This window comes from Arvicola amphibius, chromosome 2 (assembly GCF_903992535.2).
Source record: "Arvicola amphibius chromosome 2, mArvAmp1.2, whole genome shotgun sequence".
NCBI lineage: Eukaryota > Metazoa > Chordata > Mammalia > Rodentia > Cricetidae > Arvicola > Arvicola amphibius.
Window position 1 is genome coordinate 166,306,210 of NC_052048.2, and position 22,370 is coordinate 166,328,579.

The window sequence follows — 22,370 nt, forward strand, 5'->3', positions numbered from 1 at the left end:
TACTTTTTAGGTCAAGCCCCTTATTAAATCTTTCTAAAGGCCCCCACACCAACAATGACACTCCTATAGTCACTGTATTTCTGTTTTACCTTAGCTCAGTGGGGGCTGTCAGTCACTGCTTCTAGGTCTACTCTGTCTAGCCTTCACCTTTATCATGCTCTCCAGTGGTCTCCAGGACCAAAAGGAATTTCTACCTTCTTTAAAATGAACTATCCCGGAAGTGCCTATTACTAAAATAGTAATAGTACGCAGTCTCTGTTTCTCCACATCATCGATCGAGGGGCTGACCTGATGCCTGGTCATCACTTTGTGTTCTCTTTTGTCTCCTTATCCCACACTTGTAACTTGTACACCTGCCCCTAGTCTAAGAGCTAAGAGCAAACTGTTTCTTCAGACATAGCTGCACTCAGGAGCGTCCTAATACCTCATTATTTGTAAAGCCTACTGTTAGTAACAGAAAGTGCACAAGAATATAACCTACAACCTGAGCCTCCCTCTAGATAGCAGTGCTTTAATTAGTATGTGGCCTTGGTTGTAAACCACCCATGAAATGATATTAATACTGATATTTCCTTCATAACACACATGAAATAAAACATTGGAAATTACTCTCATATTTCTTTTTGAAAGACTGCAAACAGAAGACATTTTTTTTGAGAAAATTGAAAATTCTCTTATGTCCTTAACCATAAGCTTCTGCTGGAGAAAAATGAATGTCAGTTTGCACCAGCAGCTGCTCATCGTCCTCAGCACCGACATTACTCCATTTCCAATTACCCGGTCTAAACACACCCGGTCAATTGCAGATGTCGGTGCCACACATCCAATTCACAACTGGGTGATGAAGCCAGCTGCTAGCAGACGCACCTTGAAACCTTTGGAAGCAGCAATATGGGCGGCGGTCCAGCCTTCTTTGTCAGCGTGGTTAATGAGGTCTGCAGGAACCACAGGCTTAGATGCACCTGTTGGGCTCTCGCTTCCACTCAAGGTGAACAAGCCCGACTTGGGCTCTTCCGGGCTCAAAGGGTTCCCACGAGATGGCACTCTATGGTACATTAGGAGCTTGAGGCTGTCCACATTACCCGTGTCCACAGCTGCGTGAATTGGTGTCCAGCCATCCTGAAAATAAATTGGCCAGGGGGAAAGTGTTGATGATATTAATAATGAGAATGGTGTTATTTTAAAGTCCACCTATAAGTGCACTTGGTCATGAGCCAGTGTACCAAAGAATGAAGGTGGCCCATGCCTGTGTATTCCTAATGAACTTAAGCTCTCTCTGACTTTCACTAGTGACATTATTTCCCACAACCGTGATTCATGTTGGCCGTTAAACCACCATTTCCACCTAATAGTTACCATCTGGAATGAGCAGATACTGCCTAGTCTCCTGAGCATTAATGCTTGACCAAGCAGAATCTCAATTTAATAGTAAAAATGGGGAGAACTTTATCCTAATGAGATTTTTAAATCATATGCAATAATAATGGTATTAGTAAATTAGTAATAAGCTGAATAACATTGCTGCAAACCAGTTTCAGACCAGTGACCAACCTTGAATAATCTGAACGCTTTTATGCTAGCTCTTCCAGAAGGAAAGATTCTGGGCAATAGGGAAGTGGTAGGAAAGCAGGAAAAACAAAGCCAAGTTGTTTTACTTGACACCTATGGGCCTTTGCCCAGGGACTGCCGAGGGCAGGGGGATTCTAACATGTACTTCCTTAGAACATTTTTCCACCCAAATCACCGAGTCTATTTTCTAGAATGAACTGCTCTGTCTGCCCCCAACTCCCCCTGCCCACTGTCAGTTTCATGGCAGGGGTCCTCAATTTTGCAGCCTCAGCACCCTCTGCGACTCTGTTAAAAATGCAGGTCCTCCATCCTCTCTCTAGACAAGAGAACCTGACACTGGAGTGGGTAAGGCCCAGCAGCTCATCAAACATGCCAGCAAATGAACTGATGGATTGAAACCTGACAAGCACTGTTCTAGGGAGACCCTCTGTTCCCTCTTATTCTGCCACAGAGGGGAGTCTGCTTCTCCACAGGAATCTTTGTTTGTCTTTAAAGATTTTGTCAAAGAATTGACTTGTTTGGGGACACTTTTCACACCTTTATATTACAGTTTTAACATCATTTTCATAGAAAATTCCATATTGTTATGTTAAATACATTCCAGTGAGTTATAATGTCCTCTCTCTCTCTCTCTCTCTCTCTCTCTCTCTCTCTCTCTCTCTCTCTCTCTCTCGTGTGTGTGTGTGTGTGTGTGTGTGTGTTCTAAGAAAGGTCTTACTATCCAGCTCTTGCTGGCCTGGAATTTGATAAGCTCCCTTGCCTCTGCCTCCTGAGTGCTGTAATCACAGGCATATACAGCAGAGCACTATTTTTAAAGGAATGATGTAAAAGCTAAGAAAATTATCCAGTAAATGGGAACCATCTCATGTGCACTGCATATCGTGATCCTTTCCCAAAGCTGACCCTTTAGAACGGGCCTTTTTCTGCTTCTGGATCTAAAGCTCAGTTGATCCAGACGAGACCACACAGCTCGTAATTAGAGCAGGGTACAATCTGTATTCCAGTCAGGTAAAGCAGGATCCTGCTTTCTTCTGCAGTGCTAGGTCCTAACCTTATGGAAGCCACAGAGACTAAGTGCTGACAGCCTTCCTAGTTCACAGAGGCCAAACACCTTCTAGGAAAAAGCAATACAAGATAAAAAAAAACCTTTCAGCATTCCACTTTCTTTTGTGACCTTACTGTGAAAACCAGAAGACACAATTATTCCCCTGGAACCACCCACGAATTGTCCTGTGTATTTCCGTATTTCTAAAGATCCTGTTCAACTCAACAAAGCTAGCTAGAAGTCATGGATCTGCTTTCCCGACAGGCAGTAATGTAATCTCCCATGTTGCACTTCTTACTCAGTTGATGATACAGAATTTATTTCTCCTTCATCTATAAGGTGGGATTTTGTAGTGAATATATATAAATACCATATATTTTTGAATGAAATACATAAAATAACAAGGAAATGTATAACTAATAACTTTTTTTCAGATTGAAAACAAAACCAAACAGAATGTGGAGAGATAGCTCAGTGGCTAATAGCACTGGCTGCTCTTTCAGAGAACCTGGGTTCGATTCTCAGCACCCACATGGCCCTCATGGCCACCTGTAACTCTAGTTCCATGGTATCTGATGACTTTTTCTGAATTCTATGGGAACTGGGCATGTAAGGGATTCAGACAGGAAAACCTGCAGGAAAAGCACCCATACACATATAACAAGAATTTAAAAATTCAGTAAAAATTTAAAATTGAATAAAAATAATTAATTCTAGGGCTTTTTAAAACTCTAGCAATAATCCACAATGGGAAACATGTATACCTGGCCTCATTATCTTTGCTTCTGTTAATAAGTAATGAATGCTTCATTTCAGATAAATTATGTAATAACATTGAAGGTCTAAGAATAGTATTTGTTCAATGAATAAAGCTTACACTTCCATTGTCTCGAGTTCTGAAATACTAATAGCACCATTATCTTTTTTGTTTGTTTATTGTTGAAGGAAGCGGCGGGGCTGTGTCCCGCCACCCGGCTAGCTTTACCCAAAATAATTACATGGAAACTGTATTCTTTTAAAACACTGCCTGGCCCATAGTTTCAGCCTCTTATTGGTTAATTCTCACATCTTCCTTTATCCCATATTTAGTAATCTGGGTAGCACCACGAGGTGTGGCTTACCAGGAGAGATCTTAACCTGTGTCCATCTCGGAGAGGAGCAGCATGGAGACTCACTATGGTGACTGCCTGAAGCGTCTCCCCAACTCTACTTCCTTGTTCCCACAATTCTGTTCTGTCTACTCCACCTACCTAATTTTCTGTCTCTTAAAGGGCCAAGGCAGTTTTCTTTATTAATTAACCAATGAAAGAAACATAGACAGATAACTCTCCTCCATCATTTCCCCTTTTTCTGTTTAAAGAGGACTGCTGAACTTGCCTAAAGGTGAGATGGTCTTTCGGGGTTCCTGATTCATGAAAGAGTCTGCGAGACGTTCTGCAGGACACAGCAGAAGTGACTGGACTGTCTTGGAATTTCCTGCTTCATGAAAAAGTCTGCTGGACACTATGGGCCTGAAGGCTGAAGATGGATGCCCCAACGGTATAGAGGAACTTTGGGTGACTGTCTAGGCAGCGAGTTATCTCTGTCATTTCTAGAGTTTGAAAGTTACAAATGACTTGTTTACTTAGGTAATATTATATCCTTCTGGAGTCTTTGATGGAGTTGAAGAATAAATAGATAGTTATAGATTTCCTTAGTTATGATAAAAGATAAAATAGATTTAAATATTGTAACTGTAATACTTGCTTGATAACTGTTTTGTTATATGTAATTTTGCTATGTTAAGTTGAAGCCTTTCTTTTTTGTTTAAACAGAAAAAGGGGAAATGATGGAGGAGAGTTATCGGTCTATGTTTCTTTCATTGGTAATTAATAAAGAAAACTGCTTGGCCCTTTAAGAGACAGAAAATTAGGTAGGTGGAGTAGACAGAACAGAATTGTGGGAACAAGGAAGTAGAGTTGGGGAGACGCTTCAGGCAGTCGCCATAGTGAGTCTCCATGCTTCTCCTCTCCGAGATGGACACAGGTTAAGATCTCTCCTGGTAAGCCACACCTCGTGGTGCTACACAGATTACTAAATATGGGTTAAAGGAAGATGTGAGAATTAACCAGTAAGAGGCTACAGATAATGGGCCAGGCAGTGTTTTAAAAGAATACAGTTTCCGTGTAATTATTTCGGGTGTAAAGCTAGCCGGTGGCCGGGTGGCTGGACACAGCCCCACTGCTTCCTTCTACAGTTTATAGCCTCTGAATTGGAATGACAGATGAGGCAAAATGGACATAATTTTTAATTAGCAAGCTAGAAACTTAAAACAGAGGCCCCTTTCCGATTCAATATCCTTAAAGCCAAAGCTCAACTAAGAAGTCTGTTTCAATGTGCAGCTGCCCTTTAGCATTTATGGGGAAGCAGTTTCAGAGCTACATCTCACCCAGGCCTGGCCCCTACATCCCCGAAGATGCACAAATCCCTCATGAAAAATATTGTAGCATTTACACAGCACTTACACGCATCTTTCCACGTTCTTAAGTCCTCTCATATTACTTAGGAAGTTGTCTACATTGCAAACGCTATATAACCAGTTTCTATACTGCCTTATTTAGGGAGCAGTGACAAAGAAAACTGTCTGCACATGTTACATATACATACCTATATTAGAACACCCAAGTATATGGTTTTTGAGCCTATACTGTTCTCAGACACAGTATGAATGACAAACTCTCCCAAATGGGTACTTACTCTAGTTTTTATACTCCGGTCAGAGCCAGCTTCCAGCAGGAGTTTGATACACTCTTTATTTCCATTTTTACAGGCCAGGTACAGAGGTGTCTGTCCTCCAGCAGCAGCGTGATTAATGTTGGCATCATATGCAGTTAGTAATTCTATACATCTGCATACAGGATTGTGATTCGTTACACAGAAATAGGAGGTCAGCTTGGAAGTGCTCCCTGGTCAGATCCCACTCTAGATGATGTGCATAAGCAAGCCTGTATACTAACATGCATCAACTCTTTTTATTAAGACCAAATCGGTTATTATGAGCCTTATTGCATTGCTTTCACTTTTATAAGACTAAAAACAACATTTTAGTCACAACATTTATAAAAATTTAAAAAACATTACTTCTACAAATGCTCAAATCCAGTTCATGATACATTTAACCAACTTCTATAGGTATTGTCCTTGGAACAGGTTTGAGTTATTAGAGTAAACGGTTTAATCACACTTGGTCTACATACTATATGCAATTCAAAATAAATTGAGCCTCGAAACAAGTATGGGGCAGCTGAATCATTCTGTGATTTTTCTTTCACTCAAGAAAACGATTATAAATAGCATAGACAGCCGGGCACCATGTGCCTCCTCTATAAAAAGTCGCAGGGGGCTGGGAAAAGGGCTGCCTTGGGAGAAAGATGGAAGCAGTTGTCTCCTTGGGTGGTAACTGGCTTCTGAGGACACAGAGCTACACAGAACAAGGAAAGGAGGTAAAGCCAAGACTGACTTAGTGACTACTAAGTGAATTAGGGGAAGTCCAGTTGTTCGTGCTTTTTGTTTTTTCAGTGTTTGGCTAACTTAATAAATTACATGTTGACATATTTGTGTAACATGTTCTTTAAATTTACTGATTCCTGACTTTCCACTGGGTTCCTCCTTCAAAAGCTATCAATGTTTCTTTTCTGTGACAGTTACATCCTCCAAGCAAGGAGCATCACAGAGGGCCTGGTGACACGGAGCTGACAAAGACAGAAGCACAGACCGGGAGGAGAGATGTGTTTTGTAGAACACAGAATATAACCATAAGAAACAGAAAAGCAGCACCTGTGGTTTCCGAACCTAAACTCAGGCTGATGAGATGTGTGTTAGATACGCGAGGGAAGACCACACTAGACACCAAAGGAAGCATTTGGAATATTATAGACTACGTTTGTAACTAATAACATTGGTGCAAATTCTAAAAAGCCGTATTTTAATAACTGTGCAGTCTGAGCTGGAGAAATAGCTCAGCTGTTGAAGGCTAAGGCTCAAAACCAAAATGCCATGGACTCTGTAATCTGTTCAAGAATATTTCTCTCAGGACAGATGGATTCTAAAGGTGACAGCAATATATATTCTCCACAATCTGCCAGCTCAGTACAAGCAGGACAGCAATTTGGCTGTATTCTACTATTAAAATATAACTTTTAGTTTTGAAAAGTAATCCCTACATTTAATGACTTTGAACTCCTTTAGAAATCACTGTTTAAGTTGTGTGCATATTAATTAGCCAGTTCCCTTTGTACTTGAACTACTTTCAGTCTGTAAAAGTCCTGCTTTGATTTTTCTCATAATTGTGAATGCAGCAAGATAAGCATGTGGGCCTATCACAAAAGTTAAGTTACAATAGGATTATAGTAAATCATATAATTCTGTTTTACTTCAACGGTAGCTCTAACAAAGGTCTTCATAGAAAAGGTGAAGCAATGAAGCACTCAGCATTCCTTACTTGGTTCTCCAGTGGTATGCTACAGCTGACCTTTTCCAGAAGCAAATTCACTGACGTGTAGTTCATGAACTATATATACACACGTCCTTCAGATACAACACTTATCTATCGTGATGAAGAACAAATCGAGAGTCCTGCTTTGCTTTTGAACCCTCGATGTGTCTGGTGGATTTATTTGTCAATCAAAGTTAAGCACTCATTTACATACTTAGCAGGAGTGAAATACATAAAGGAATATGAAAAGGGGTCATTTTCATAGGAAGAAATGAATGGAGAACATCACTTACTCAAAATGTCCCTGAGCAGCTGCAGCGCACAAGGGTGTGAAGCCATTTTTATCAGCAGCGTCGACTCGGGCTTCTGCATTCAGCAGCAATTGCACACAGTCTGTGGGGTTTTAACAGAAAGTCGCTGTAATTCTCCACTTAGTGCTAGGATGAGCCAAGTTCTCTATAAGCTGTGGAGAGATTCTAAGAGCACGAGGTCTTCTCCACTGCACAGTTGATCTGACAGCTATGTCCTGCTGGATGTGGCATTTCATGAACTTTCATAAGGAAAATCATCCCTTTCCTGAAGGCATGTTATCTTCAAAGTCACTAAGACACAATTTTTAAAACTATTTCCAGGAGAGTTTTTGATGGGTACAAAAAAAATACCACATACCAATAAAGTACAATGCTAGACTCTCCACCAGATTTTCTCCAAAATAATGTTTTGGGGCAGAGAACCAGATCCATTTACCAATTTGTATTTATATAGTTACACTCTTAGTGTATGATTGATGCTAATTTAATCACCAAAGTGCTTCTTTGTGGGACATCCTACACACTTGCAGATCAAGAAAAGCCCACAGAAAGTTACCTGAGAAATAAATATCACTAACAGAGAAGTATCATAAATAATATCGCATAATCTAAATTTAATTTCTCTATAGTAGGGAAAATTCCCCCAGTGCTTCTGAATTCCCAAACGCTTTAAAACTAGAGTCCTCTTTGCCTAGGAAAATACTGTGTCTATCTGAAGCACCCATCTATGGCTAACATACGCTGTTAACTTAGGACTTGCAGTAAGCATGTCTTACTCTGTAGTACCACATGTTTTAGTATCTTTGACTATGGGATTTGCATTTAAAAAAGAGAATTTAGTATCCACTGACAGATCATTTATAGTGCCATAACTTTTCAGTTCTGAAAAAATAAAGACAAAAACCCTAAATAACCACAGATTATCCCAAGAGCACCCTTCCTATCTAGTAAAACCTCACCGCATCACCCACTCCACACCTTAATCCAAAAATCCCGGATTCTCTGCTCTGCTTCCATAGCATAAATCAGGGTTATTCTGTCTTGACAAGACTAATCCCACACAGACAGCTTGACTCTAAAGTTCAATTTATTTATTAATTTCTACATGGACAACACATTTTTGGTGTGCATAAATGAAAATTTTCTTTGCTATTGGCTCTACATTTTACATTAACTAACTACATAATTAGACTTTAAATATTCATAAGACTTTAAAAGAAGATTTACCCATTCCTCCTTTTAAAAGTGAAATTCAAGTGGAATTTCTTCTCACAACAGTGAATTAATCACCTTTGTAAGAGTGGGGTAAGGTAAGATCTTGTATTTTATTATTTTTTTTTACCTGTATGTCCATTCTTAGCAGCAGAATACAAGGCAGAATGGCCATCTTCACAGGAGTAATTTATGTCCAGTCCTTCTTCATTAAGCAGCATTGATAATAAAGTGACATTTCCCTGGGCAGCAGCTTGCTGAAGAAGGGTGGGCCTGCCAGCCAGGGGGGCAGGACCACCACTCATTAGCAAAGGGGTTAGGGAGGGTGACCAGCCTGTAGGTTAAAGTGACCCTAGTTAGAGAGCAGGAAGGGGAAGAGAAGACAGACACTACGATTCCTTTTTGAATCACACACACAGAGACATGAACATGAATCCCTAGAAGATTAATTACATGGCTTCTACCATTATCAATCTGTTAATACTTTGCACAAATCCATATTGTTATTTTAGACCTTCTATCTGCTGCTAATTCATGCTCACTGTGACAAGTTATTTTTAGTTGTCAGTCTGGCACAAATAAGAGTTAAATGATTGGGTTTTAGTTAAATGGTTGGTAATCAAGATGGCTGCCACACATTACATAGACGGATTTCTGTTTGGAATTCAAAAGCATATTGAATTTTTAAATTATGTAAAGGTTACTTCAATTTAAATAGTAATATGGAAACATAAATCAAGTAGGTATCAGCACAATAGATAGAAACATTCTTCAAAAATGTTTCCAAGATGATTATTTTACATAAACTAGAAGGTGGGCCTCACTCTATTGAAGAGTTTATTATGTTCCTTGAATATCCTTACTTGGGAAACAAATAATGGATGTTAAGAGCTACCAGAAATACAAAAACTATATTTGGCTGTATGATACAACAGCACATGGTGCAGTAACAGTTTTGAAAACTACCACCTCTTGCCATCTTCCCAGGAGGACTCAAGTACTTTTTAATTGGCCCACAAAGCAGGACACTCTACCATATAGCTTTCACAAATTTGTAAGAGTTATCATGGTTAGATAGGTCTCATCAGTGTTGAGCAGCTTTAGAAGAGAATCTGTTAAGAGTGTGAAGTCGGCTGCATATAGCCTGGAAAATTTTCTGAATCCTTCCTTGATCAAAAGGCTGTAAAAATAGTAAAATGCAAATGTTTATTTAGATGGTATTTGTATCTTTTTGGCTAAAGTACACGAGAAAGCCCAGGTGCTTTTAAGTAGGGCTGCACATAGGTACACAAACACATTTCTCAGGGCAGACTTCCCATGGGCATATGTGACAATCCCTGCCGAAAGACTCAATGGATGGACACTTTAATTTCCCTGAACCAACGTATTAGTTATACTAATATGAACTCACTAGTCAATTCTTATGATTAATGCCAAGTTTTTGGCCTCAAATTCTTTCATGATATAATAAAAATTACATATAAAAGAAATTCCTCAGAATATTTAAAATTCTTTATAAAAATAAATCAAAGAGAGGCCATTTATCCAACTAAAACTATGATGAATATTAAAATCTTGAAATTATAGTTTTATAACCAATTATTTGAAACCATGGATAATTTATTGTTTTACCATACCAAGACAGCAATGACAGACAAGATTAAAATTTTTATAAAATTCAATATTTCTCAAATCTTTATACTATTTCCCCATGATACTTATAAGGTCTTCTTAGAAAAGTAGTATTTTTACTTCATACTTACAAGAAGGCTCCTCTCTGGTACATTTTACCTTTTGTATTTTCTTAAAAACAAACAAACAAAAAAACAGGCCCACAAAAATTAAATCAGTACTTATTAGAAATGGATGATAGACAGAAAATTATAAACACCAAGGCTGGACACCTTGACCGTAAAGCAAACACAAGCAATAGGAAGGCATCACACTATTGTCCCCAGCAGATTGGGGCAGGGGGCTGCTTCATGCTTTCTGCACACACCCACACCCACACACCCACCCACACGCACACACATGCATGCACACACACACACGCGTGCACACATGTGCACGCACGCACACTCATTTTCTCATCTCTTTAGATCTCATTCAAGGAATCTTGGTTCTTGATACTCTCCCATGAATACCAATGTGTACATGCTAAATTTTGCTACTCTTTAAGAGTTTGTTTTCTTTTTTTCTTTTGTTCTAGGTTTTAGAGAAGACAATACAAATTCATATTTTTACTGTTTTATATGGAGATGAATCAATTATGTATATATTTTCTAGAAGACCCCACTGATGTGAAAGGGAAATGTTCTTAATCTTTGGCCACAAAGCCTCATCATTCTTGTCATATTCAGAAGTAGTTCTGTTTCTTTAGAAGACTGAAAAATATTATTTGTAAATCTTCCCAGAGGAAATGTGCTTTTGTAAACACCACACACTCTTACACTTCAAACGTTCTATGTTTTACTACCACTTCCAATTTCTTCCTAGCACAACTTGTCTTAATAAATCCTGTTACAAATATGGGGGAGGTAAACACAAAGTTCATTACAGCACCAGTATTCATCTGAAATTCTCAACATTGAGAGAGATGGTGATAACCTGTTAACTGGATTAGTAAAGACAGAATAGACCCGGACCCACACAGCTACTCTACAATGTTAGGACGTCATTCAGTACGCAGCATCATCGGCAAACGTTAGTAAAGGTGAGGACGTTGCAAAGCAGGCCACGAAACAGCGGGGACATGCGATGGCGGGAGAAGAGGAGCTGAGGACAGCTTCTGGCACCAGCTTCAGAGGGTGGAGAGAGTTAAGGTCACAGCCCAGACCATTCTTGTTTGCTGATTTACCTTTCAAGCCAATCATACATGAGGATACTTTAAAGGATATATTTAAGGAAAGAAAGAAGTCTGACTCAAATGAAATAAAATTTATAAACTAAATAATAGTAACAAGAAAAACAACAGCAACAAAGAAACAGAAAAGTGTGCAAGGGTTTGGGGACTCAGTCGCCCAGAGTGATGATTGCTTTGTCTTCATCGAACCACTGGACTATGGATGTTCCTCCAACAAGTGCAGGAGGAATTAAGTTCTAATTCATTTAGAATTTCAAAGCATTGTATTAAAAGTTCATGGCTTGCCACAAAGTTGCCTCTGGTTCTTACCATTTACAATGCAATCCATTTAATGGGACCCTTCTGCCATCCCAGCTTTCTTCTGGGCTTTCATGTAACTTAACTGTTAGGGATAGAAGATGACAGGAACACAGGGGATCTCAAGAGAAAGATCCTGGGGTCCAGGTCAAGGAGGTCCAGATAACAAACAGTCTTACCCATATAAGAATAAGTCAGGGCACCCTTGAATAAGTCAGTTGGGAAATAATCTTAATTTTGTGTCCAAGATTTTATATTTTAGATGGCAAAGCTAATAACTTAGAAATGATGTCTTTACAGGATTAGAACTAAAAAAGAGCAGAAATGACTAAATTTGTTATTTGAAACTCAGTTTGGTGCTCACATGGTCACACGAAAGGTCAGATACCTGCCGGACCCTGGCAGGTCCATGCTGTCCCTGGGCCTGGTTCCTAAACACTGTGATGGCATTGGTGGAAAGTGAATGACCACCCATGGGTTCATGACCTGGAGAGGGACAAGCTCACCTAGGCACACCCAGGTTCAGAAGCGGGATGGAGGGAGCTCTGGTGCTTCCTAGCCAACAAGGGTGAAGTGGCGGACGCTGCTGCAGTGGGGCTCAGCGTGGAGCGCTGGCCTAGCATGCAGTGGGGCTCAGCGTGGAGCGCTGGCCTAGCATGCAGAAGGCTCTGGATTTGACCCCCCAAACCCCCGAGACAATCTTTAAAACAGAAGAATTGGGAAAACTAAAGGCAATGCAGGTGAAATACCATCTAATTTGGGAAGTTTAGGGCGGCCTCCACCTGTAGTTGAATTCTGTAATTATACAAGTATGCGTCAATCTAACGTGTGTGCTCTCAGAGCACGTAAGGAGGTGCTTGCTGAACACCTGCTGAAGGACTAAAACCTCTGGTGCCACCCTTCTGCCCTAAAGAGGCACACCTTATAATCAAATGGAAAAGAAGCCTGCTGTTCCACCAAGGGCCTTCCTGCAGTTCTAAAAACACTATGGCCAAATCAGAAAATTGGAAAACACAAAACAAATTGATTTTACATATATTCAATAGCGGCTGTTTCATCAAAATCTCTGTTCATATCCTCCTTGGCACCTCGGAGCAAAAGGCATTTCATTTATCTATCTATCTATCTATCTATCTATCTATTTATTTATTTTTTAAAAAAGGGTCCTGTCTTCTTTATCTAGAATTCCACCGGACACAAAATAGGTTGTTTCGGCAAATAATTAATAGATTAAGAATCTAAAAAAAAAAAAAAAAAACAAAAAAACAAACAAAAAAAAAAAACAAAAAAGAATTAGCTATCCCTTAAAAACTTAACTCAAAATCCAGTGGATCGCATGCTCCACCGTCACCCATGCTGGTTCTGTGGCTTCTCTTTGGAAAACTAAAGAGTGTCTGCAGCTGGACTTGGGGTCACAGTGCCTACCCAGGCAGCAGCCAGCAGAGCCTCAAGGTATCAAAGAAAGATGGCTCTACAGCCATAAACAAACCAGCTGACGACATTCATATGCCCTGGGAACTACTGTCTATCACACAGTCTATACAGTTACATCAGAGCACTGTCGTGGCTCCATATGACTTAAGGTCCATTTTTAGATTCTTCTGGATGGTACCAAATCTCTCCCTTCTTAGGACAAGCTTGTTAACCTAACTCCAAGCTAACCTAATTCCAAGCAATACCAAGAGAGGTAACCATTTTGCAGAGACAAAAAAGGAATCTCACATGCCTATAAAGACAACGCTAAATGACACTATGATCAATCCTAAGGTAAATTCTCTAAAGTGCTATAATCAACACTATTAATTAAGCTGTAACTACTCATGCTGCCCCAAGTTCAGTGCCATGCCTTGATGGTGTCTTAGACTCCTTCCAGCTACCCTCCTCTGAGCAGTATACACTCCAACTTAAGGAAGAGAAAACTTGCTCAGTATGAGACAAATCATCAAAAATAGTTCTATACAACAGCGCCTGGACTCCAACACTGATTACAAGTCCTCGTCCTCATGTCTGCCCTGCTTTACAAAATTAACCCATTCATGGGCCTTCTAAAGCAGTGCCTCCTGGTTAAGTCCAGTAACCAATCAATTTCCTCCAAGGTCCTGTCCTTTAAATATTTTTTATTACATTTCTTTGTTTGTTTGTTTGTGGTGTGTGCAGGGGAGAGTGAATATGAAGCTTCAGAACTGATTGTGTAATTTGCTTTGAAAACCAATGATATGGGCCCATTTTTACCTACCAGGTCCCTAGGAGCCTGCTTGATATCCACACCCAAAAAAGTGCAATAACTCCAAAGTCCACATGTTTCTGGCTCTCAGTTTTGCCCTTGGTAATGAAAACAACCTCCCGCAAAGCTGAACTTCAATGGGGACAGCTTGTTTAGAAGCATTCATTTAGAAGCGTGCCATGTGAAGCAGTTACCTCCTCAACGACAGTGCTGCATGCTTTAAGTTTTAAATGTGATGCTACTGAGACCTCCGTTTGTTTTTAAACCCCTTGTGTTTAGATCCCAAAGGATCTACCAGCCCTAACGTATGATGACAGCACCAGCTGCTCCGGGTGCTAACAGAACTTTGACAGCAAGCACGGATCCACTTTAGCCATGCTAATAAAACAACAATGCTTCCACAGACCACATACAACCAAAAAGAGAAGAACTAATCCTTTGTGCTGCTCCCACCCCCGGCAACTTCAGGATGCACTGATGCAGGGGGAACTTCAACATGGCCCACATGGTGCAGAAGCCACCTGTGCTCAAGTCTGAGAAGACAATACCTTCAAATGGGGTCCATGGCATTCGAAATAAACTAAACTGGTAACTTTCAAATCCTCATGGTCCTCTGTTGAGGGTAAGAAGGGGACATTCATACTAAACTGCTATTAACCTCCAGTCTATCAAGCACAGAACAAATCCCGTCATCCTGCTGCTAATCTAGAGCAGTGGGAACAGCGACTCAAAAAGAATTTTTCTTGCACCATCCTAGAAGGAACAAACCAAATGCACACTGAGGATGATCCATTAATGAGGCCTCGTGAGATAAATATTTGATAAGAATGGATACTCTTTCCTCCCCTGGAAATGATCTTGGTGTGCTTCGAACCACTATTTTCAGGCTAATTTTCAAGAAAAGCACTTGGCACGATGAAACCACAATTCATAGAGCAAGAGGAATCACCATTACCCCAGAGTCTTAAAGAAAATTAAAAAGAAAAAAAAAAAGGCAAAAAAAAAACCACAAGAAAGAAATGGGGAAATGGAGGAGTATTAAAAATGTTTTGAGACAATGTGAAAGAAATTGAGACAAGTGAGAGAATAGGCCCCGTTCTTTGAAAGGTGTATAAGATTGCAATCCCTTTACCTGATGCTGTTACCAGGAGGCTGTCTGAGGCACCGGGGCTACGGGATGAGGCACTAACAGGGTTTATGGAAGAGTATAAGGCAATGGTGGTAGGGATGACAAGGGAGCTGTCTGAACATGCAGGTTGGTTCAGTCCAGGGGTTTCAGCAGGCCAGGAACCCACCTGAGACGTGGCCAGGGCCGAAACGGGACAGCCTGCAGGTGCCACAGTTAAATCTATGGATGGTTTTGGTGGCAGCTGAGGGGAAGATGTCTTAGGGACGGTTTCCTCATTTACTACCTTGGTCCCTTGTGGCAAAGTGGAGGGAGGTGAAGCCACAACTTTGTTATCGACTTTGGCGCCTGCACTGGAGGCCCTCAGTTGGGGGTGTGGTGGAGAAGGAGTTTGGGAGAGCCCTGGCTTTTTGGGAGGGATAGGAGGAGGATTTCCTCTGTCAACTCTTGCTGTCCCGGGAGTCTTTAAACCCGTTCGACCGACTGGAGGACAGGTGCCGGCATCCCCTCCTGGAGATGCTCCCAGCCTTGGAGAAGCACCTGCTTGAGGGCTGGTAAATCTTGACAGTGCCTGGGTCACAGTATTCCGGGCTAGCTGCTTGGCCACTAGGTTGTCACGGCTTGTAGGAGAGACATCTCTTGAGGGAGGACTTTGGGTGGTATTTCCATTCTGGTCTGGGTCATTTGCATTGCCCTGAAATCTAAACCTAGCTGCTTGGATTCGAGGGTTGAGACCCGGATGCAGAGGTGTGTTGGCACACGGTGAATGTAAACTGTGCACAGGGGGAGCTTGTGAGTGGTTCTGGGGAGCTGTGCCTGGTGTCTGGGCAGTGGCAGGGGCGGTGCTACTGGGGGTTGAGGGTGTGCTATTTGACAGATCGGGGATGGAGCCTGTGATTGGTCCATTTTCCTCAATTCTAGTTGCACTTGGTGGTGGGGCAGTAGGTAGAGATGGACCCAAGTCACTGTGGGACCCCTGTCTGTCAATCCCTGGTCTAATCAGTAGAGCACTGGGGCCCACACTCCCTTTAGTGTTTGTGGGAACTAGGGGGCTTCCTGTGGGAGGCTTTAAGGGTACAGTCAAAGGCAACTTCTTCACAGGGTCAGTGCTTTCTGTCACTACATCTGTCTGGCAAGCAACAGACCTTGTCAGGGGCCCTTCTGTTGCCACAGATATGGAAGCCAGATGCCTATCTTTTGTCTTCCGTGCGAGGGAGAGGCCTGGCTTGCTGTCATTTCCCCTTTTCATTTGCTCCATCATTTTCTTCATCTTGTCTATCTCCTCTTTGAGGTCAGTGGTGTGTGCTTCTTCTCGGTTCAGCTTGGCACGCAGCTGTTCCCGTTCTGTATCGAACTCAGAGAGCTGTTTCTCCAGCTGAGCTTCCATCCCGGCGCTCCTCTGTTTCTCGGCCGAGAGCTGCTCTTCTAATTCGCTTGCCTTCTTCTTTTCCTCCTCCAGCTTCACCATTACTTCCTCCAGCTTCTGCGCCTCCTCTATGACTTTTCCTGAGAGCTGCTTACACTCCTTCACCAGCGTCAGGACCACGTGCTTGTTCTTGCCCCTTTCCTCCTCCAGGTGAGCAGTCAGCTTTTTGTGCTCCTGTTCTAGGGTCTGGAGCTGAAGCTTTTCCATCTCCAACTGGAAGATATTCAAAGGGAAGCCTGTGTTAATAGACACATAGTCTTTGTGTCACAGAAGGGCTTTTTGTTAATTTCTGAACAACGGCATGATTTGGGTTAGCAAAAGTGCCACATTTTGTTATGATTTTTAAAAAGACAATATTTAAAGACTCATTAAAATGAGAGAATTGCTGTAAATGGCTTCCTGAAAAATACCTACATTGCAACAAAAGGAAATTGTTTTAATCTATTAAAGTTAACTACAGTGCGAGAGAATAATAGTAGGATGCTTCAAATCATAGCGTAGAGTTCAAAGGGGGCTGTTTTGATGAGCAGAGATCAATGAGAGAATGGGTGCTACTTAATGAAGGTTCAATGGCTGGAAATTATGAACTGATCTTTGAGATACACAGAGTACTTTAAATTGCAAGCCCCATGTTTGCTAACGGTATTATATTGCCAAGTTATTTAACCTCTTTGAGTGTCTTTTGATGGGCTGGAAGTCATGAAATCCCATGTAAAGGGATATTTAAATTAAGACTCTAAAGAACTGGCAGCTTATTCCATTAGAGCTATTGTCCACGCTAGTGGACCTAAAGCCTGACGTCGGCTTTCACTTGGATCCTGCTTTCCAATGTAGCTACTTTGGCCTGCCTGGTGTTTCTTGAACTTGGCCTTACCTCTTACCTCAGGGTCTTTGACCTTGTCGCCCTGTCTGTCTAGAGTTCCCTCACACACCTTCAGGAGGCTCCTCTTCACAAAGAATGCTATGCACTTCACAGAAGTAACCACAAATGAACCCTCTAGCTCACCTGCTCATCAAAACACCTATGTGTGGGACTGACCTGCCTTTTCCTTCAGCAAAAGGTATTGGCTGCTCATGAAGCCATGGGACCCAGGCTTGGGGCTGTTCAGTAAACAAATATATACATACATATATATATGTATACATACATATATATATGTGTGTGTGTGTGTGTGTATATATATATATATATATATATATATATAGAGAGAGAGAGAGAGAGAGAGAGAGAGAGAGCAAGAGAGAGGGAGAGCAAGAGAGCAAGCTTATAAAACCTTTGCGTCTCCAGATCTGGGGAGAGGGCCCTGAACCCAGGATTGTATGCATGATAAAAGTGCCCTACCACTGAGCTGCACCTCAAACCTGAGGTGAGATTCCCTCATGTTCACAAAATCACCCAACAGCAGAGGAAGTTGGCTACTCTCTTTCCTTTAGGCTTCTGTTCAGCTATAACTTACAGCGTGGCCTGGTGTGCTGGCCAGTGGCTAGTTTTAAAGTCTGCTTGACACAAATCAGATTCATTTGGGAGGAGGGAACCATGATTGAGAAGGTACCCCCACAAAACTGGCCTGTAGCCTGTGGGGCATCTTCTAGACTGACAATGGCTGTGAGCAGCGCTACCCCTGGGCTGGCAGAACTGAGCGAAGCGTGAGGGACAAGTCAGTAAGCAGCACTCCTCCGTGGCCTCTGCAGCGATTTCAGCCTCCAGATTTCTGCCTTGAGCTCCTACACTGACTTCTTTTAATGATAGACTGTGACATAGTCCCAAGCTGCTTTGTGGTCCTGATGTCTCCTTACAGCAGGAAAAACCCTAACTAAGGTACTTGCTTTCATCTCCTATGGAGAAGAGAAAGTCCCTCTCCCATTGTCTGTATCATTTTTGTTTAGTATTCACTTGCCTTCTCCATAGTGACTTCATGAGGGAGGGGGAAGACTGAAAATCATTTTCTATGCCTCCCGAGACCTACAGTAGTGACTGGCACAGGGTTGTACTTAATACATTGTTTAATTAATGAATGATGTTAGCACAGCTGCTCTTTAACAGCTTCCTAAAATAAGAAGCCTTTTGGAGTGCATGAGCAACATTTATTGCTGCATTTTTATTAATGGCTATTTATTAAACAAAATAATGAGCTTCATGGAATTTTCGTGTATGTATATATAACACATTTTAGTCAAATTCACCTCCCATTATCTTCTTCGCAACCTCCCCACTATTGGTTCCTTCCTCTTCCTAAATAGCTCTCGTCAAGTTAAGCTTTGATGTTGACTTGGTTGGATTCAGAATAAGTTAGGAGATGCAACTCTGCACACAGCTAGGACGGTGGTTCTAGGAAGGAGAGCTCACTTAGAGCAGGCAGTGCCATCCCATGGACTGGGGTCCTAGACTGAATTAAACATGGGGGATGGGGAAGCCAGCTGACTGTGGGCACAATGTGTCCAATTGTCTTCCACTCTTGCTTGCCACTTTGCCTTCCAGGACAGGAGTGACACTATCCCCTCAACCCTGGAGCTCTAAATCCTTTCTCCCTCAAACAGCTTTTGTCAAGAATTTTGTCATAGGAATGGGAAAAGGAAATAAATATTTGTCTTCCGCATGATTTTATCTCAGTTTCAGAAACCCAGATTCTACAGGAGGGAGAGCACGGAAGGTTTGTCTCTCTGAGCGCATTTATTTGGTTTGACATCACGCTCTCCTGCTCACTTCAGTTTCCTAGCCATGACATCATTCCATTCTCCTTTGGGATGGATCATATGATACGTGTCCATACACCACATTTACTGTATCCGTTCATTCCCTAATGGGTATCTAGGCCAATTGCACATCTTGGCTGTTGTGAGGAGCACTGCGGTGATATGAGAAGTAAGATTCTGTATGCTACCTTCGATTCCTCCAGGAATTACACACTCAGTGGAGTAGGAGGGCCTTCTGTCTATGTGTTACTTTCATTGGTCAAATAAAGAAACTGCCTAGGCCTTTTGATAGGGCAGAATTTAGATAGGTTGGGAAGACAGGACTGGCTGCTGGGAGAAAGAAGGCAGAGGCAGAGAGCCGCCTGCCCAGGAAGCTGCTAGGTCAGACATGCTGAATCTTTCCGGGTAAGCCACGGCCTTGTGGTGACATACAGATTATTAGGAAAGGGTTGAATCAAGATGTGAGAGTTAGCCAATAAGAGGCTAGAGCTAATGGGCCAGGCAGTGTTTAAATGAATACAATTTGTGTGTTGTTATTTCGGTTGTAAGCTAGCCGGGCAGGACGGAACAAGGGGCCCGCACCCCTATTTACTACAACTCAGGGCTATCAGCCAGTTACATTATTCTCACAAGTCCTAGAGATTGCTTAATTTCTACTGAGAAGTATGTGTCATGAAACTATGAAAGATTAAAGGTACACCACGGGATAGGATGCAGCAATCAGGTTGGCCGGTCCACTTCACCTGTCCAACTAAAGGCTATTCTATTGGACCAGATGGTGCTTCATGGCTGATAGAAGTTAAAGTAGATTTAGCTGTTTAGAGATGAAAAAAAGGCCATTTTATCGTCTCTAGATGTTGAAAAGAAACACATGGGTATAACTTACTGCAATTTGTATTACTGTGATTCACAGATACTGTGGAGCTTACCAATGGAAGATCCATGGCAAGCCTGCAGTAAACAACATTATTACAGGAACAATTTCTTCCTCTCCCAATAGTTCCAATTTCAAGTTGTGTACAGTGTGTTTAGATACAACACAACTTAGAGACTACAGCACAGCATAAAAAGACTTGCATTCTTTGGGAAATCAAAGATTTCTGTTACTTCAATATTGTCTACAGTTTAGTGACTTAGACACAAACCTGAAGAGTCCAATGCTTAGCTCACGCCAAACTTTAGCCACCCATGGCAGAGTCTATTGCAATAGACTTAGTCAATGCTCTAAGGACTGACAACTTCAGGCAGCCCTACTGAGCCCCTTCAGGGAGAATCCACTATTCTATTGCTCTGACAGAGTCATGAGACATAAGAAGACCTATGCTTAACCAGAGGTCACAGGTATTACCTATTTTCGTTGTTTCAGATATGTGGTGTGTGTGTGTGTGTGTGTGTGTGTCCCGCTAGTGCTGGGATTAAAGACATATGACATAGGACAGGCTTTCACACGGGTGCTGTGAACTGAATTCAGTTCCTCATGCTTGCCCAGCAAGAGCACATTAATTCATCTCCCCAGAGTATGACTCACTGGTGCTGAAGTGCTCTCTCTACATGAAAAAGCAGCTCCTGACAGTACTGAAGATTGACTCTCACACTGGTGACTAACAACACAGTTAATTCCTAGAACAACAACTCTAAGACGGCTACTACAGGCCTATAATTCTTATTACTTTAGAGAATAAGGCAGGAAGAGCCCAAGTTTAAGGTCTGCCTGGTCAGTTTAGCAGACCCAGTCTCAAAACAAAAGGCAGAAGAGAGGACTAGGGTTGTATCAGCGGTAGAGCATTGTGTGATAACCCAAGTTTGTATTTCTGACCCCAGAAGAAAACAACAAAAAGAATAACAGCATGCTCTATTGTGCTGTACAAAAGTGGTGGAGGTGGGATTTTAAGTAGAGTACATATAATCTGAGGAGCAATAGTGATGTGTTATAGTATATTGATGTGTTTATTTTATTCATAAAGAGTGTGTCTTAGAAAATGAGTCATTATTAGCCAATGTATTTTTAAATCATGTGAAATCACAAAATAATAGATTGTCATTAGAAAGCACCAAGAACTATTAAGGGAATGTAGAAAATGGTCCTAGAGGCGCATGTTTATAATCTCCACTCTGGACAGTGGGAGGAAGGAGGATTGTGGATTTAAGACGAGGCTCAGTTCTAACCACCCAAGAATGTGAAGCCAGTCTGGGCCATGCGACAGTATGTTTCAAAATCAAAAAACAACAACAAAAACAGACAAAAGTAATTAAGTAAGTAAATAAATAAAAAAATAGGCAAAATAATAGGGACTCAGGGTGTGGTTCAATAATAAAATCCTTAGTAAAGAGAGGACGAAAAGTCTGCGATGCAATTCCAGCACAATCTATGGAAAAGCCAATACCCTCTATACTAATTTCAATAAAAAGTTCTTATGGCAACGTTAAAAAGACAAGAGCTAGGTCAATTTGCAGCTCATCCTGAAAATATGAGTTTTCTAATTTATTTCTGAAGGTCAAAGGAAAATGTTCAAGTATTTTAAAAGTTAAATGTGGTGGAAGGGACAGGGAGGGCTAGGGGGACGGGAATAGGGTGGGTGTGATGAAAACATTATATACATCTACAATATTTGCAAAGAGCAAAGGAAGAGCTACCCCTGCTTTCAGAAAACTGCTAGCCAGAGGGCAAACTGAGTGATTTTCTGAGCTCACTGCTAATCAGTATCAGAAGAGGACATGCTCTCTGGGCTTGACTTGCTCTCCTGACCAGTGTCAGAAGAGGAACGCACACTCCGGGCTTGACTTGCTCTCCTGACCAGTGTCAGAAGAGGAACGCACACTCCGGGCTTGACTTGCTCTCCTGAAGTCAGTTCTCCTGGAACTGCACCTCTTGACCCTGGTGTCTCTTCACTAGGAGTCACCACGCCTTGTTTTTTGTATGGCTTTCATCTTCTCCCTCAGAATCAAATGAGAAACCTCTAAGGAATGTGCAGACTTGTGGCCCAGCATTGCATTCAACGCTGGCACCACTGTATGATTCTCCAGTGTCATCGAAAAATGTATTCATTAAAAGGCCTTTGCGCCAAAAAAAAAGAAAAGAAAAAGAAAACATGCAACTAATCTCTGATATTTATAGCCCAAATTCCACTA

General features: G+C 41.6%; 1 protein-coding gene across 1 annotated transcript in view; it reads right to left on the reverse strand.

Moving 5' to 3' along the window:
* Positions 1 to 22,370, reverse strand: part of Cttnbp2 (cortactin binding protein 2) — a 147,437-nt gene that overhangs the window by 54,479 nt on the left and 70,588 nt on the right. The window contains exons 4-8 of the mRNA XM_038320642.1: positions 15,128 to 16,760; positions 8,742 to 8,945; positions 7,382 to 7,481; positions 5,351 to 5,501; positions 868 to 1,119 (exon numbers count right to left, since the gene is read on the reverse strand). Coding sequence (XP_038176570.1) covers positions 868 to 1,119; positions 5,351 to 5,501; positions 7,382 to 7,481; positions 8,742 to 8,945; positions 15,128 to 16,760 — 2,340 coding nt within the window. The remainder of the gene's footprint in view (positions 1 to 867; positions 1,120 to 5,350; positions 5,502 to 7,381; positions 7,482 to 8,741; positions 8,946 to 15,127; positions 16,761 to 22,370) is intronic.